A 17,887-nucleotide genomic window follows, 5' to 3' on the forward strand; every position below is an offset into this window, starting at 1 on the left:
GAATTGTTTATTGAATCAGCAAAATTTCTGATGTCAAAAATTACAGGCGGAAGTTTGAAAACCCCTGAAATTGCTAGACTCAAGAAAGTGGTCACAAGAGTGATAAGTGATGTAAATTCTAAAGAAAATGAAAGAGTTCAGTTGCAGTCTTAACTCTGTAAAGAGATGTGGTGGCTGGATCGTCCTCTGTATATATATTTTTTTATCCATGAGCAGTTTTAAGATTTCTTCTTTAAACGTAATGGGGCAAGAGATGTAAAAAAAAGAGCCATGGTGTATGAGTTAATTAGGGGAAAGGGAAGTGACATAATTTTTTTACAAGAAACGCATAGTAATTTGGAAAATGAAGTTGTGGCAACAGGAGTGGGGGGGGGGGACAGTGGTGTGTAGTCATAAAAACTCAAAAAGTGGGGGTGTGGTTATCTTGTTCTCAAAAGGGTTTTTGCCGTTGTCATATGAGGTTGAAGAGGTAGTTGAGGGGAGGTTATTAAAAGTTAGAGCAAGGTATGAAAACATCACTATGTGTCTGATAAATGTATATGCCCCAGTGATGACAGTTGAGAGGGTATGTTTTTTAGAGACACTATCAAATACCATTGAGAAATGTAACAAAGAAGATTATTTGTTTATTGCTGGGGATTTTAACTGCACAGTTAGTGATTTAGATAGAAATCACCAAGAACCTCATATAGCCTCAAGGATGTTTTTAAAACGCCTCATTGTAACAAATGAATTGTGTGATATTTGGCGGAGTCAACATGGAGGAACAAGGCAGTACACCTGGGCGCATGTGAGAGAGAACATCATCTCTATGGCCAGGTTAGATAGGTTTTATGTTTTTGAGCATCAATCTCAGGTCTGTAAATCAAGTGTGATAACTCCAGTGGGGTTTTCTGATCATTGTTTAATAACAGAGGTGGTGTTCATTAACGATGTAAAACCCAAAAGCGCATACTGGCATTTTAATATAACTTTATTGAGTGATGCTCACTTCAGAAACTGTTTCAGTTTTTTTTGGGAGAGGTGGAGATCTCAAAAAGCCAGTTTTGTATCCATTCAACAGTGGTGGGATATAGGGAAAATCCAGATTCAACAATTTTGTAATCAATACACGAGGAATGTCACTAAAGATATCACCAGATCAATGAAAGCCCTAGAGATTGAAATAGTGGAACTCATGACATTGGTTGAGACCACAGGAGATCGAGGCCATACTCAGGCCATCAGAGGAGAAAAGCTGCATTGGCAGACCTGCTGGGTATCAGAGCACAGGGGGCACTGGTGAGAAGTAAATTTCAGGGAATATCTGAAATGGATGCCTCATCCAAATTTTTCTTTGGTTTAGAGAAAAAGAATGGACAAAGAAAAATTATTCATTGTCTCAAATCAGCTGTTGGACAAGAGCTCACTAGCCCTAGTGAAATTAGAAAGAGGGCAGTAGAGTTCTACGCTGAGCTCTACAAATGTGAGTACAAAGAGGACAAAACAGTGACACAGCAGTTCTTTGATGGGCTCCCAAAGGTGGCTGCAGAAGTTCAGGTTGAGCTTGAGCAACCATTGTCTTTGCAGGATTTATACACTGCATTAAAAGGCATGGAAAATGGAAGGGCACCAGGCATTGATGGGCTTCCCGTTGACTTTTTTAAGTCTTTTTGGGCTATGTTGGGAGAGGATTGGTTAGAAGTAGCTAATGATAGTTTAACCGGAGGGTTACTACCAATAAGCTGCAGAAGGGCTGTCCTCACCCTACTGCCCAAAAAGGGTGACAAGGGAGGTGAAGAACTGGAGGCCGGTGGCTTTATTGTGCACTGATTATAAGATATTGTCAAAAGCTTTGTCCAACAGGCTGAGGGAGGTGATGGGGCAAATCATACATACGGATCAGTCCTACTGTGTTCCTGGCAGGCAGATAGGGGATAACATTTCTCTGATTCGTGATTTTTGGACGTCTCTAGGGATATTGGGTTGGATGCTGGTCTAATTTCAATTGATCAGGAAAAGGCATTTGACCGAGTTGAACATCAATACTTATGGCACACGCTTGAGGCGTTTGGGTTCAGCTCTGGTTTTATTGCCATGATCAAGGTGATATATGGTGACATTGAAAGTGTATTGAAAGTTAACGGTGGTTTGAGTGCTCCTTTTAAAGTGTGTAGAGGTATTAGGCAGGGATGTTCTATGTCAGGAATGTTATATGCCATTGCTATAGAGCCACTACTAAATAGCATTAGAAGTCGCATTGCAGGGGTGTGCTTTTCAGAGGATATTCCTCCTATTCGTCTCTCAGCCTATGCTGATGATGTAGTTGTGCTAGTGAAAAATCAAGCGGAGGTGGATAGCTTGAGTCTAATTGTTGATCGTTTTAGGGGAATATCCTCTGCAAAGGTAAATTGGGAAAAGAGTTGTGCGTTACAGATTGGAGAATGGTCTGGAGGGATCATGGCTTTGCCAGGGGGGCTAGAATGGTGTAAGGGAGGTTTTAAGTATCTTAGAGTGTACTTAGGAGATGAGGGGACTATGGAAAAAAATTGGAGTGGGGTGGTTGAAATGGTGGAAGGGAGGATGAGGAGATGGCGTTGGTTACTATCTCGTATGTCATATAGGGGCGCACTATTATAGTTAACAATGTGATTGCATCTGCACTGTGGCATCGGTTGTCAGTTTTAGAACCACCATCTGGCCTTCTGGCTAAGATACAGGCAATTATTGTGGATTTCTTTTGGGATAAATATCACTGGGTTCCACAAAGTGTTTTGTATTTGTCAAAAGAAGAGGGGGACAAGGTCTTGTACATCTTGCTAGTAGGGCTGCTGCTTTCCGGTTTCAGTTTATTCAAAGGTTGCTTTATGGACCGGAAAATGTGGTGTGGAGAGGGGTGGCAGGTCTTATATTACAACGGGTTGGAGGATTAGGTTTAAAGAAGGCTTTATTTCTGGTTGATAGTAGCCAGATTTCTAGGGAGAGAGTACCTCCGTTTTACAGAGGACTTCTCAGAGTATGGAGCATAATGAAGGTGTCCAGACGAACTTCAGCGGAGTCAGTGCATTGGCTGTTGGAGGAACCTCTGGTGTATGGGGCAAGACTGGATTGTACAACTGCAGCTGTTCCACATTTCTCCAAGATTCTGGTGAAGGGGAAAATCATCACCTTAAGACAGTTAATGGCCATAGCTGGGCCCGCCTTAATGGATGGAAGACGGGTGGCAGAACATTTGGGGATGAGGTCGGAAAGGATTGTCGGACAAATGCTGGGGAGCTGTAGGAAGGCTCTGTCAGCGGAAGAATGGGGTATGCTTAGTAGTCACAAGAAGAAGGTACAAGATGAAGACGTCTCATTTCCAAGACTAGGGATTACACCAAATATCCCAGAGTCAGAAAGAAAGGCGTTATTGCTGGATTTGAGAGGGTTGGAGGAGGTGGGTTTGGATGAGGTGAATGGGAAGGACTTGTATAGGGGTGTGTCAAGGTGTTGAATAAAGATAAATTGAAAAATAGAAAAGACAATCCATGGAGGGTAAAATTGGGCATTGATGACAAGGTAAAGCCAGCATGGAGAGCACTGTACAAACCACCGTTACAAAAGGGTACTGGAGATATGCAATGGAGGGTTTTACATGGCATCATTGCAGTTAATGCTTTTGTATCTGTTATTAATTCAGATGTTAGAGATGGATGTCCTTTTTGTAATATAAGAGAAACCATTTTTCACTGTTTTATGGAGTGTGAGAGGATAAAACCTCTATTGGAAATGCTGGAATCTTTGTTTAAAGCTGTAGGGGAATTTTTCAATAACACGGTTTTTATTTTGGGGTTTCAATATAGTAAACAACAGAAAAGAAAATGTTAAATTTTATTTTGGGACAAGCTAAGATGTCAATTTTTCTGAGTAGAAAACACAAGATAGAAACGGGATATGGGCAGGATGTAAGATGTGTTTTTAAAGGATTAGTAAAAGCAAGAATAAAAGTAGATTTTGAGTTCTTTTCAGCTGTAAAAGATCTCCTATTATTTGAGGAGAAGTGGGCCTACGAAAGAGCGCTTTGTTTTGTAGAAGAGGGGAAATTATTTTTTGTCGATGAAATAAGTTGAATGTATATGTTATGTATTTATTTTTATTTAGGAATTACATTTGTTTTTTCATTTCTGAAAGGGCAGTGTGTCATTTGTTTTTATGTTAACACTTGAGTAAAAAATAAAGGTTTTATAAAATCTCTCTCTCTCTCTCTCTCTCTCTCTCTCTCTCTCTCCATCAAAAGGAACATAAATGTCAACATACCAATTAGGATTTGGCTAAAAATACTTGAATCAGTCATAGAGCCTATTGCCCTTTATGGTTGTGAGCTCTGGCGTCCGCTCACCAACCAAGACTTCACAAAATGAGACAAACACCAAATTGAGATTCTGCACGCAGAATTCTGCAAAAATATCCTCAGTGTACAACGTAGAACACCAAATAATGCATGCACAGCAGAATTAGGCCGATACCCACTAATTATCAAAATCCAGAAAAGAGCCGTTAAATTCTATAACCACTTAAAAGGAAGCGATTCCCAAACCTTCCACAACAAAGCCATCACTGAAAGATTAGTGGAATCTGTGTGGGTGCTGGACAGGTAGGATGACTGACAGTGAAGGTGAACAGGTGGTCACGTGTCAGGTGACAGAGGAATGTATGAGACTGAGGCAGGAATTCCTTTAACCATAGTGGTATATTTACTGGTAGTCTGTGCTGCATCACAAAGGAAACAAATAACATGTATACAATCAAATTCATAATCAAAGATCAAATCATAGCAGTCATTATTAACAATTCACATTACACAATATGTTTCAAGCGTGCGCTCCAAGCCGCGCTCCCGCGGTGATAACTATAAACAATAACTGAATGGCCCACTCTCCCGATCACCACAGATCATTCTGATGAAAGGTAAGAGTCGGTGGACTTACGTGGATTCATGGACGCACAGAACTTCTGGATCAGATGGATTTAGGGAAGAGAAAGCAGCGAGATCAGGCGATGGCAATTTCCTCCTTTTATAGAGTTGAGATCTGTAGGACATTTCCACCTGACCTAATTAAAGCGCCCCTGGCCCAGCTGAGTAAATGGCAATTCATTAAAGGAGTATTCCACCAACTCCATGGGCCTTTTCTACAGCCACCCCGGAAATTTGTTAATTTCCACATTCCTCAAAAAGGCTCATTGCTCCCCATCCTCTGTCATCTCAGGGAGAGGAATCAGTCGGGCAACTGGCCGGATATATGTCCGGTTCCTCACCTGGATTTCCACTGATCTAACACGACCATCGGTCCCAGGCATGGTCTTAGTTATACGGCCCACCGGCCAGGAGGCTCGAGGCAGCTGAGGGTCCACCATCATTACTACTTGGCCAGTTTCCAGGCTGGCCATTTCTCTCCGCCATTTCCCTCTGTGCTGTAGACTTGGTAGGTAATCCCGAATGAATCGGGCCCAAAAATGGTCAGCTAAGATTTGGCTGTGTCGCCACCGGCGTCTGCCTACGAGGTTGGTATCAGCATACATGGCTTGAGGAAGTGACGCATCTCGGCGTCCCATCAAGAGCATATTCGGTGTAACCGGATCGGGGTCAGCAATGTCTGCAGAGAGATATCCCAAGGGTTTGGAGTTCAGAATCCCTTCCACCTCTATCAGGACAGTCCTCAAGACCGTTTCAGTGACAGTTTGGTCCCCTAGTACGACTCGTAAAGCCGTCTTTACAGATTTGATCTCTCGCTCCCATGTTCCTCCAAAATGAGGAGCGCCTGGAGGGTTAAATTTGAATGAGATTTGTTGGTCCATCAGCTGATCCTGGAAGCTGGGTTCCATGGCTTTGAAGGCTTCCTCCAACCTGGCTTCTCCTGCCTTGAAGTTCGTACCTCTGTCAGCCAGGATCTCGTAGGGTTTCCCCGTCGGGAGATAAACCGCCGTAGGGCCATGAGGAAGGCTTCCGTATCCAAACTCTCCAGTAGGTCCAGGTGGACACATCTGGTTGTCATACACTTGAATAGAATGCCCCAGCGCTTTTCCACACGACGACCTAACTTGATCATCAAGGGGCCGAAGCAATCTACTCCTGTTGACCAGAAGGGTGGTTTAAGGAGGCGCAAGCGAGCAGGGGGTAAATCTGCCATTTTGGGCACCGTAGCTCCGGCCCGCCATCTCTGACATTCTACGCAGGCGTATTGGTGCTTACGAATGGCTCCTCGTCCTCCAATTATCCAGTACTTCCGCCTCATCTCCCCATAGACCCTCTCTGGCCCTGGGTGGAGAAGCCGCTCATCATAACTCTTGATGAGGAGCCTGGTAAGAGGGTGTCTGGAGTCGAGGATAATTGGGTGGATAGCATCTGGGTCCAAAACCTCCGCTTGGCGCAGCCTCCCTCCAACTCTGATCCCTCCAAGGATTGGATCATATTCTGGGGCAAGAGAGAGAAGACGGCTGCCCTTAGCCACTTCCCTACCGGCTTTCAGAGCTTTTAACTCCTCAGGGAAGCTAACTGCTTGTGCTTGCTGGAGGAGTAGTGTCTCTGCTGCGAGGGAGGTAGGTATAGAAGCCACCCCATCTGAGGTCTGGTTTGTGGCTGTGATCAGATCCGGCAGTGTTTGGGATTGTGTTAGGTCAGGGAGAGCTGTTGTTGGTTCCGTAGAAATGCTGTAGCATTGGGCAGACTTCCTTAACTCATGAGCTTCAGTTGGTTGCGGAGGGCCGCACGCCTGGGGGCTGTCGGCCACTCGTTCTCTGGTTGGGACAAGAATGGTGGTCCCAAGCTCCAGCGATGGGGTTTAGCCAATTCCTTAAGGGTTTTACCTCTAGTAATGTCATCAGCAGGATTGTTTATACTATCAACATACCTCCAGTCCTGGACTTCTGTTAGGTCTTGGATTTCCGCAATGAGAGTCCCGACAAACACCTTATACCTGCAGGACTCCGACTTGAGCCATGTCAATACAGTGGTCGAATCACTCCAGTAGATGATCCTTTGGATTGGCAAGGTGAGCTCGGCTCGCAAGGTAGAGGCCAACTGGGCTCCGGAAAGGGCAGCACTAAGTTCCAGCCTAGGCATTGACAACTGCTTCTTGGGTGTGACCCTGGACCTGGCCATGACAAAGGAGACATGGGTGTGGCCTGCCTTATCCTCCACTCTAAGATAGGAAACCGCCCCATAAGCTCGCTCCGAAGCGTCACAGAACACATGCAGTTCCAGGCATGATCCCAGTTGGTCAACACAGGATGGTACATAACATCTTGGCATTTGGACATCAGAGAGCTCCGTTAACTCAGTTTCCCAACAGATCCATCGTTCCACTAGGTCAGCTGGGTGGATTGGTTCATCCCAGTCCCTCTTGGTCTGCCACAGTTCCTGGACTAAGACTTTGGCCCGTGTTGTATATGGCAGGATATACCCAAGGGGATCGTATTGACTGGCCAGGGTCCGATAGATGGTGCGCAGAGTGGGGGTTTCGGTGCGCAGAGTGGGGGTTTCGGTACTCGGGGATGAGCGGTGCTTATACCCCAGGGTATCCGGTAGGCAGCTCCACCTCAGTCCTAGAGTGGGCTCTTCTGGGTTAGCACCAGACTGCGTTAGCCATAGTTCACTGCTACTGGACCTAGCTTGTGGCGGGAGGTGCTGGATAACCTCCGCTCTGTTACTAGCCCACTGTCGGTCCTCAAATCCCCCTTTGGACAGGAGATTCCGCACTTTATCAAGGAGTGATTTCGCTTCAGCCGTGGATGGGATGCTTTGTAAGCAGTTATCCACATAGAAGGCATTTTCCACTGAATCCAATACTTCTGGGTCACTGTCTGGATGCTCCCGTGCGTGTCTCTGCAGAGCGTATATGGCACAGCAAGGACTGCAGGTGGTGCCGAATGGGAGTACCTGCCATTCATAGATTGTGGGCTCTGCATCTCGTTCCATATTTCGCCATATGAACCGGAGCAGTGTGGTGTCGGAAGGCAGTAAACGAATCTGATGAAACATGGCTTTGATGTCTCCACTGATGGCTGTAGAGTGCTGCCGGAACCGGAGAAGGACACCGAGCAAGGAAGGACCTAAGGTTGGTCGGGGAGTAGACAGTCATTCAGGCTTTGACCAGCTGCTTGGAATGAACAGTTGAAGACAAGTCTATACTTCCCACCATGTTGCTGGATAACATGGTGAGGGAGATACCAGGATTCACGGAGTGCGTTTCCCTCTTCATGAGCTGTCACTTCAGTGACGTAGCCTGCCTTCACAAGGTTATGAATCTCTCGGTTATGAACTTCTGCAAGCTCAGGATTCTTCACCAGGCGTCGCTCTGTTCCACGCAGTAGTGGGAGTACAGCCCGTGTCGTGGTTGCCAGAGGAGGATGGTTGGGCACCCGTAGCAGTGGGGTTGCATACCTGCGAACTCCATCCATTTCAGTGGTGCTGGTGCTCTTCTCCAGGAGGTCTAATGCATAGGAGTCATTTTTCGAGCGAGTGACCTCCTGTAGCTTCCGGTTGGAGAAGGTGTCCATCTTCCATAGCATCTCAACATTCCGAAGGAGGTCAGTGGCTGCATCTGGATTGCTTCTGGTGAAGAGGACTTGCTGTGACTGTACAGCTTGGGTGGAGAGAAGTAGATGGGATGGACCTTGCACAGCCCAACCCAAGGATGTATGGACAGCAATGGGTCCTCCTTCTGGTCCAGCTCGTATAGGCTCAGTCGGGGTGACGAGATGTGGGTGGTCTGACCCAATCAGGATAAGTGGTGCTACTCTGGCCAGGTTAGGAAGAGGCAATCCTCGTAGATGAGGATATTGTTTCTGTAGAACACTTACCGGGCAGGAGTGCTCTGCGAGATTCAAGCCATCTGCCGTGAAGGCATTGGTGATGTTATAGGCCACGCCCCTGTTTCCTGAAGGTGAAATGCTGAAGGTTACAGCAGAGCCTTTCATTTGGATAACATCGTGTCGCACCGTTCTGAGATTAAGGGTCTCGGGGGTCCCTTCCAGGTTAAGCTGACGGGTGGCCGCTGTGAGAATGATTGTTCTTTCTGACCCATCATCTAGAATGGCGAATGTATCAATGCTTCTCCCTTCACTTTGCAGAGTGACCTTGACCACCTTCAACATGACCCTTGGAGATCGGTTCTGCTGGTCGAGATACAGCTCCTTTGCAGCTCCTACCATGAGCATACTCTGCTCCTTCTTTGCTTGGGGAAATAGATCATGCAACACGGTGAGATGGATTTCTTTACAGCGGTTGCAGGGTTTCCTCAATGTGCAGGTCTCCACCTTATGGCTACGGGCACACTTGTAGCATCGCTCGCCTGAAGTGATCCAGGCCTTCAATTGAGTTTGAGTGAGCTTTTTTACTCTGGGGCATGAGCCAAGGAAGTGCCCCTTACTATTGCAATATGGGCAGTAAGGCTGGAATTTGATGTTCTTGCTCTTGAGAGGGGTCTTCTTCCCGGGTTCCTCCCCGGCCTCACTATTTAAGTACATGGTAGTGGGATTTGGCCTGTTCTGTCCCTGCTGGCGTTCAAACTCCTTCCTTCCCCCTGTGGCTATGGCGGAGATTGTGGCCTGGTGAGCGATGCTCTTCGCCTTTGCCTTCACCTCCAACCATGTGGCCAGGTCTCTGAGAGCATAGGTGCTTCTCGAGCCCTCTTTCAGGATGCCCTTATTCAAACAATGTTCAATGAAACTGTCTCTGAGGTACACTGGAAGTTTGCTAAGAAGCCTGTCCACGTGGGAGCCACATTTTAGCTCGTTCCCCGTCCTCTCCTTCAACGGATTGGAGCATAGAGGTCAGGGATTGGACAGCCAGGGAGAATTCTTGGAAGGCAGCATGGTCTCCCATTTTAATTGGAGACGTGTTCAGGATGTTGTTTAGTTCATTCTGGACTAGCTGACGTGGCTCACCATATCTTGCCTTCAGGGCCTGGAGAGCTGTCGTGTATGGTGTTGCGGAATGCATAAAGGATTGGGCCAGCCTGTATGCACTTGGAAACCGCAAATGATCCATTAGTACTTGGTATTTGTAGCGTTCTGACAGATGACTGTGAATACCCAGTAGACTCTCCAATGCCATTTCCAAAAGGACAAATTCACTCTCCTTTCCGTTTTCAAAGTATGGCAGTTTGGGTCTGGGAATTCCATAGGCTGAGGCTACTAGAAGTTTCATAATGTTGGCTCCCTCTTCTGGTTGCGTGAAGGATAAACCGGGACTTCTGATGAGCCCACTGGCCTCATTGGGCCGGTCACCTACTGTCCCAGACCCACCATTTGTGGCAGCCGGAATTGGGCGAGAGCCCTCCGACCTGTTGTTTGAGGACTGGCCTGGCCCTGGATGAAAGGAACGATTTGCCTTGGTTGGTAATTGGCGGAAAGGCGAAGGAGTGATGCTTTGTCCAGATGGAGGAATGCTAACTTGTGTCACTGGCATAGAGGGCGTTGGCGGAGCGGCCCGTCTCCGTGCTCCATGTTGGCTGTTGACCCCGGAGCCTCCGAGGACTGTGTGCCATGCTGTACCAGAGGGGCAGATTGGGAAAGAAAGGCAGACAGTTCAGGTCCATGTGGAGGGGTGGTCAGGTCAACTCCCTGTTCGTTCCTCTCCAGGAAGGATGAGACCATCCGTGCCTCCTCTAATTCCCTTCTGGCTTGACGGTGCCGTCGCTGCTGTGCCAGGTCCTTGGCAATGAATTCCCTTTCCTGTAGAGCTCTACGGGCCTGCACATCCAATTGGTGACATCGTTCGTCAGCCTGTCGTTCCTCCTCAATCTGACGCTCAATTTCCTCCAAAGCTAATAGTTTCATCCTCTCTTGTAGGACAGCGTTCTGTGAATTGCTGAGGGCTAGTGAATGGCGGCTGCCATGGCCACTTCCAAAGGGGTATCCACTGGTCGAACTCCCACTCCGTCTAGAGTGCTTCGACGATTTCCCATTAGTTAAGGGGTGAGCGGAGCCTGCCTCTGGAAGCTGGTCGACCTGTGCAGTGGGAGTTACCTCTTCCATAGGTTCCTCACGTAGACCACTTTCCTGCTCCAAAGCAGTTTCCGGTCCTTGGCTCAGAGGGGATGGTTGATGGCTGAAACATATAGTTGATCCATCAACTCTTTGAGCTCTGGTGGGCTTGCCCTTTGATGTCGGAACCTCGACCACATAGTCCTTAAGATAACCAGGTGCTTGCCTGGTTCTTCTGGTGCTCCTGGTGGTTGAGGATGAAGCCTTTGTTGCTTTAGGCTTAGCTCCTGGATATTTCCTTTGTTCCAAGACCTTTCCCTCAGCTGCTCTCTCCTCCTCTCTTCTTCCTTCCAGTGGAGACAATTCTTCCCTCTCCGCCTCCATTTCCTTTTCACCTGTCTTTGGTTCAGTCATCATCCGGCTCAAAGGACCATTGAAAGATTAGTGGAATCTGTGTGGGTGCTGGACAGGTAGGATGACTGACAGTGAAGGTGAACAGGTGGTCACGTGTCAGGTGACAGAGGAATGTATGAGACTGAGGCAGGAATTCCTTTAACCATAAAGTGGTATATTTACTGGTAGTCTGTGCTGCATCACAAAGGAAACAAATAACATGTATACAATCAAATTCATAATCAAAGATCAAATCATAGCAGTCATTATTAACAATTCACATTACACAATATGTTTCAAGCGTGCGCTCCAAGCCGCGCTCCGCGGTGATAACTATAAACAATAACTGAATGGCCCACTCTCCCGATCACCACAGATCATTCTGATGAAAGGTAAGAGTCGGTGGACTTACGTGGATTCATGGACGCACAGAACTTCTGGATCAGATGGATTTAGGGAAGAGAAAGCAGCGAGATCAGGCGATGGCAATTTCCTCCTTTTATAGAGTTGAGATCTGTAGGACATTTCCACCTGACCTAATTAAAGCGCCCCTGGCCCAGCTGAGTAAATGGCAATTCATTAAAGGAGTATTCCACCAACTCCATGGGCCTTTTCTACAATCACCTACAGAGAGATGAACCTGGGGAAGAGTCCCCTAAGCAAGCTGGTCCTGGGGCTCTGTTCACAAACACACCCTACAGAGCCTCAGGACAGCAGCACAATTAGACCCAACCAAATCATGAGAAAACAAAAAGATAATTACTTGACACATTGGAAAGAATTAACAAAAAAACAGAGCAAACTAGAATGCTATTTGGCCCTACATATTTGACATATTTCCTTCAGATTACACAGATCCACAAAGAATTCGAAAACAAATCCAATTTTGATAAATTCCCATATCTACTGGGTGAAATTCCACAGTGTGCCATCACAGCAGCAAGATTTCTGACCTGTTGCCACGAGAAAAGGGCAACCAGTGAAGAACACACACCATTGTAAATACAACCCATATTTATTCTTATTTATTTTATCTTGTGTCCTTTACCATTTGTACATTGTTAAAACACTGTATATATATATAATATGACATTTGTAATGTCTTTATTTTTCTGAAATTTCTGTATGTGTAATGTTTACTGTTAATTTTTGTTTATTTGACTTTATATATTATCTACCTCACTTGCTTTGGCAATGTTAACACATGTTTCCCATGCCAATAAAGCCCTTGAATTGAAGAGAGAGAGAGAGATATAGACACATAGAGAGAGAGAGAATTATTGCAAATAGGTGAGTTTTGTGGTGCAAGGCTGCCCTCTGTTGGTCGATAGAACTACATGTTCAGCACCAGCAGGTCAATGATCAAATACAATTTTATTGGTCAGGTAATATATAACAATTTCACAACAATACACACAAATCTAAAGGAATGGAATTAAGAATATATACATTTTGGATGAGCATTGTCGGAGCAGCATAGAGAGACAGAATAGAATTCAATAGAATACAGTATATAGATATGAGATGAGTAATGCAAAATATGTAAACATTAATAAAGTGACCAGTGTTCCCTTATTAAAGTGGCCAGTGATTTGAAGTCTATGTATATTAGGGCAGCAGCCTAAGGTGCTATTTAACAGTCTGACAGTCTGATGGCCTTGAGATAGAAGCTGTTTTTCAGTCTCTCAGTCCCAACTTTGATGCATCTGTACTGACCTCGCCTTCTGGATGATAGCGGGGTGAACAGGCCGTGGCTCGGGTGGTTGTTGTCCTTGATGATAGGCAGCTCTTTAAATGTGAGTGCATTTTTTAAAGATGGGAACATACAAAAACAACATGACTAAGGAGAGTCTGGTAAAAGCTCAATGCAAATCTCTAGCCACAACTACCCCTTCAATATTGACAGATCTGAGAGAATTGTTAAGGTAAAAAGCAGGCTGTGGAAGATGTTATGTGGGTGGTGTCATCATACAATGCATTCAGTCCTTCACATCTGCTAAGACCATAAGGACTTGGTCTAATTAGATGAAGTGGTTAATGACAGACATGGAACAACGCTTATGTGGTTCCTAATTTATTGTAATGCAAAATGCAAAGGCTACAGTGTCATGGATTAAGGTTGTCACAGCTGACTGCCTTTGACCCGTTCACTGTGTGTGTGTGTTCCTATGTTACTGCGCTCATAATTCTGCATACTGTAGGAAAGACTAGATTTCATCACTGAATTCAATGCTAATACATTCATTAATATATTCTACATTTGGTAGATGATGATAACTGCCTACACAGCGATGCCCCCTAGTGTATACCTATCATCGCCCCAATCTCCCCCAGAATCCCTTCACTGTCTGTCCACAACTGTACTACGCCCGTGGAGAAGCAGCAACACCGTCTGTGGATCGGTTCGTTTTGCAGCCTAGGTGTATAGCAGGCTTTATTTCACGTCCAAACGCAGGTGATGGAATGTCGCCCCCGTGAAAAGGTGAGTTATGTGCGCATTGTAAATATATTGTAGCCAGTTCATCTGTCATTCATATCGTAATTCAGCAGGTGAAGGAACAACTGGAGCTCGAAGCACGAGACCAGGATCAGAGTGAAGTTCAGTACCGCCGCGAATCGAGTAACGGTTCTTCGGCGTCGCATTACATTGATTTAGTTGATAATTCTCACTGCTATGATATGTTTTGATGTTTATCATATTTGTTGCTATACAACCGAATAACGTTTTAAATGAGTCTACTCAGTTGGCATCTCGTTCATGATCCACTAGACAACAGATATGCTACAGTCATAGCCGCGGGAAGTATGGGTGCTGAGCGTCCTCTGAAAAATCTGAATTAAAAACACAATTATATTCCTATTATTGTTTTATGTTGCAATGTTGTTTTTCTTCACAAAAGTCGTGCACTGGGCCTTTACTAGTCCTGTACTAGCACAGGGTTTCACAAAGTTGGTCCTGGTGCACGTTTTGTTTTTTGGCATCGCACAACAGAGTTGATTCAAATAACCAACTCATCGTCAAGCTTTTATCATTTGAATCAGCTGTTTAGTGCCTTGGGGATGGGGCTTGGGAACCCCTGTATTAGCAGACATATATAGCCCTCTGTAGCGCAGCAGGCTATATAATCTTTGCTCCAGCTAAAGGTAGGCGTAACTACTTACAAAAATCGTGTTTAAAATATAGACATGTTTTATTATCTCCAGATAGGTGCCGTGAAATGTGTTGTGATGTTCAACAAAAGTGAATGGCACTATTATACTGAAAGATATTTGGTAATTTCGTCAAACTTGTGAGGCTCTCCATGCTTATTAGTTGGTGATTCAACATATTTGCTGTGATTTAACTCAATCCATTTTTAACTGTTTCCCACCCTAATTCTTTTAAATTCCCAGAGATAAAGACATATTTTGTTGGCCAAATATTCATAGATTTTCGTTAAAAGGCCGCATATGGTCTCTGCATCACCAAATTTTGCGTAGGCAAAAATTGTTGGGTAGGTGCGCAGTGGTCCGGAGCACACTGAGCTTCACTCGGCCATTTCTCACAATGGTGCTCGTTTAGTAAAGTTAAATTAAAGCTGAATCAATGTTTTGGAAGATCATATCATTATTAATTAGTATTCTACATAACATAACCAAATATAATAGCATAACGTTACTGTTACACCAGTAAGATTTTAGGAGATTTATCTGAATAGCCAAAAGAATACCCCAAACATCTTCCCATGGATATTTTTTTCTCACTTTTATTTAACCAGGTAAGCTAGTTGAGAACAAGTTCTCATTTGCAACTGTGATCTGGCCAAGATCAAGCATAGCAGTTCGACACATACAACAACATAGAGTTACACATGGAATGAACAAAACGTACAGTCAATAATACAGTAGAAAAAAAAAGAAAAAAAGTCTATATACAGTGAGTGCAAATTAGGTCAAATAAGGGAGTTAAGACAAATAGGCCATGGTGGTGAATTAATTACAATACGGCAATTAAACACTGGAATGGTAGATGTGCAAAAGATGGATGTGCAAGTAGAGATACTGTGGTGCAAAAGGAGCTAAAATAAATAAATACAGTATGGGGATGAGGTAGATAGATGGGCTGTATACAGATGGACTATGAACAGGTGCAGTGATCTGTGAGCTGCTCTGACAGCTGGTTCTTAAAGCTAGTGAGGGAGATGGGGAAACTCCAGCTTCAGTGATTTTTGCATGGCTACAGTGCGTTAGCCATCCGGTGTAATAGCCGTTTTATAGCCTTCTTAGGTCTTTAACTGGGGTCACTATATCTCAAAGGTCATCTCCTTTCTTTGAACTCGTAGATGGATCGATCAGATGCGATGTTCACTGGGCTAGATTCACTGTTAAGCACCATTCTAGTACGTTACCTCAGTGCACACCTGGCATTGCCTCCTATAGTGCCTTTGAATGCATGATATGGTCAGCTGCCAAGCACTCTACTATCAGTGGAACCACTACAGTGGTTCTCAACCAGGGGTACTAGGACCCCTGGGGGTACTTGGTCTATCTACTCGTGAGACCATAAACCTACTAGTAAAATGCACAAGATCAAAATTCAGTTGGTGGTAGAGTAACCGAAAAATGTTGGGAATCGCTGGTTTACTACAACTATGTGCTGTTTTAGGAGGCAGGTGGCATACAGTTGAAGTTGGAAGTTTACATACACTTAGATTGGAGTCATTAAAAACTCATTTTTCAACCACTCCACAAATTTCCTGTTAACAAACTATAGTTTTGGCAAGTCGGTTAGCACATTTACTTTGTGCATGACACAAGTCATTTTTCCAACAATTGTTTACAGATTATTTCACTTATAATTCACTGTATCACAATTCCAGGGGGTCAGAAGTTCACATACACTAAGTTGACTGTGCCTTTAAACAGCTTGGAAATTTCCAGAAAATTATGTCACGGCTTTAGAAGCTTCTGATAGGCTAATTGACATAATTTTCAGTCAATTGGAGGTGTACCTGTGGATGTATTTCAAGGCCTACCTTCAAACTCAGTGCCCCTTTGCTTGACATCATGGGAAAATCAAAAGAAATCAGCCAAGACCTCAGAAAAAGAATTGTAGACCTCCACAAGTCTGGTTCATCCTTGGGAGCAATTTCCAAACACCCGAAGGTACCACATTCATTTGTACAAACAATAGTACACAAGTATAACCACCATGGGACCACGCAGCCGTCATACCGCTCAGGAAGGAGACGCGTTCTGTCTCCTAGAGATTAACATACTTTTGTGCGAAAAGTGCAAATCAATCCCAGAACAACAGCAAAGGACTTTGTGAAGATGCTGGGGGAAACGGGTACAAAGTATCTATATCCACAGAAAAATGAGTCCTATATCAACATAACCTGAAAGGCCGCTCATTAATGAAAAGGCCAATGCTCCAAAACCGCCATAACAGAGCCAGACTGGGACTGGTGCACGTCACAAAATGTATGGCATCATGAGGGAGGAAAATTGTATGGATATATTGAAGCAACATCTCAAGACATCAGTCAGGAAGTTAAAGCTTGATCGCAAATGGGTCTTCCAAAGCATACTTCCAAAGTTGTGGCAAAATGGCTAAAGGACAACAGGATCAAGGTATTGCAGTGGCCATCACATAGCCCTGACCTCAATCCCATAGAAAATGTGTGGGCAGAACTGAAAAAGCATGTGCGAGCAAGGAGGCCTACAAACCTGACTCCGTTACACCAGGTCTGTCAGGAGGAATAGGCCAAAATATCTTGAACCTGTAGACAAGAACTTCCGGCGCCGACAGAGATGGCCGCCTCACTTTGCCTTCCTAGGAAACTATGCAGTATTTTGTTTTTTTATGTGTTATTTCTAACATTGTTATCCCAGGTAATCATAGGTTTTATGACATACAGTCGGGAGGAACTATTGGATATAAGAGCAACGTCAACTCACCAACATTACGACCAGGAATAAGACTTTCCCGAAGCGGATCCTCTGTTTTGCCCACCACCCAGGACAATGGATCGGATCCAAGCCTGCGACCCAAAACAACGACACCATAGAAGGGGCAGACGGAGCGGTCTTCTGGTCAGGCTCTGTAGACCGGCACATCGCGCACCGCTCCCGAGCATACGCCAATGTCCAGTCTCTTGACAACAAGTCTAGATGAAATCCGTGCAAGGGTAGCCTTCCAGAGAGACATCAGAGACTAACGTTCTTCTACACATCCTGAGGCTGCCTTTATTGTAGCTGGGGATTTTAACAAGGCTAATCTGAAAACAAGGCTCCCTAAATTCTATCAGCATATCGATTGTGCAACCATGGCTGGCAAAACCCTAGATCATTGTTATTCTAACTTCCGCGATGCATATACGGCCCTCCCCTGACCTACTTTCGGAAAAGCTGACCACAACTAAAACAGGAAGCTCCCGCACTCAGGTCTGTTCAATGCTGGTCCGACCAATCGGATCAAACAAGCTAAGCATCAGTATAGAGACAAAGTTTAGTCGCAATTCAATGGCTCAGACGAGATTTTAATTTTACTAGGCAAGTCCGTTAAGAA

At 44.9% G+C, this 17,887-nt stretch overlaps 1 protein-coding gene across 1 annotated transcript in view; it reads left to right on the plus strand.

The window, feature by feature from the left end:
- Positions 1-13,699: 13,699 nt before the first annotated feature.
- The window catches only part of LOC124044122 (vang-like protein 1), a 48,061-nt gene continuing 43,873 nt past the window's right edge, over positions 13,700-17,887 (plus strand). The window contains exon 1 of the mRNA XM_046363593.1: positions 13,700-13,819. Within this exon, the coding sequence (XP_046219549.1) occupies positions 13,796-13,819 (24 nt within the window). The 5' untranslated portion in view covers positions 13,700-13,795. The remainder of the gene's footprint in view (positions 13,820-17,887) is intronic.

The sequence above is a fragment of the Oncorhynchus gorbuscha genome, linkage group LG09 (assembly GCF_021184085.1).
Source record: "Oncorhynchus gorbuscha isolate QuinsamMale2020 ecotype Even-year linkage group LG09, OgorEven_v1.0, whole genome shotgun sequence".
Taxonomy (NCBI): domain Eukaryota; kingdom Metazoa; phylum Chordata; class Actinopteri; order Salmoniformes; family Salmonidae; genus Oncorhynchus; species Oncorhynchus gorbuscha.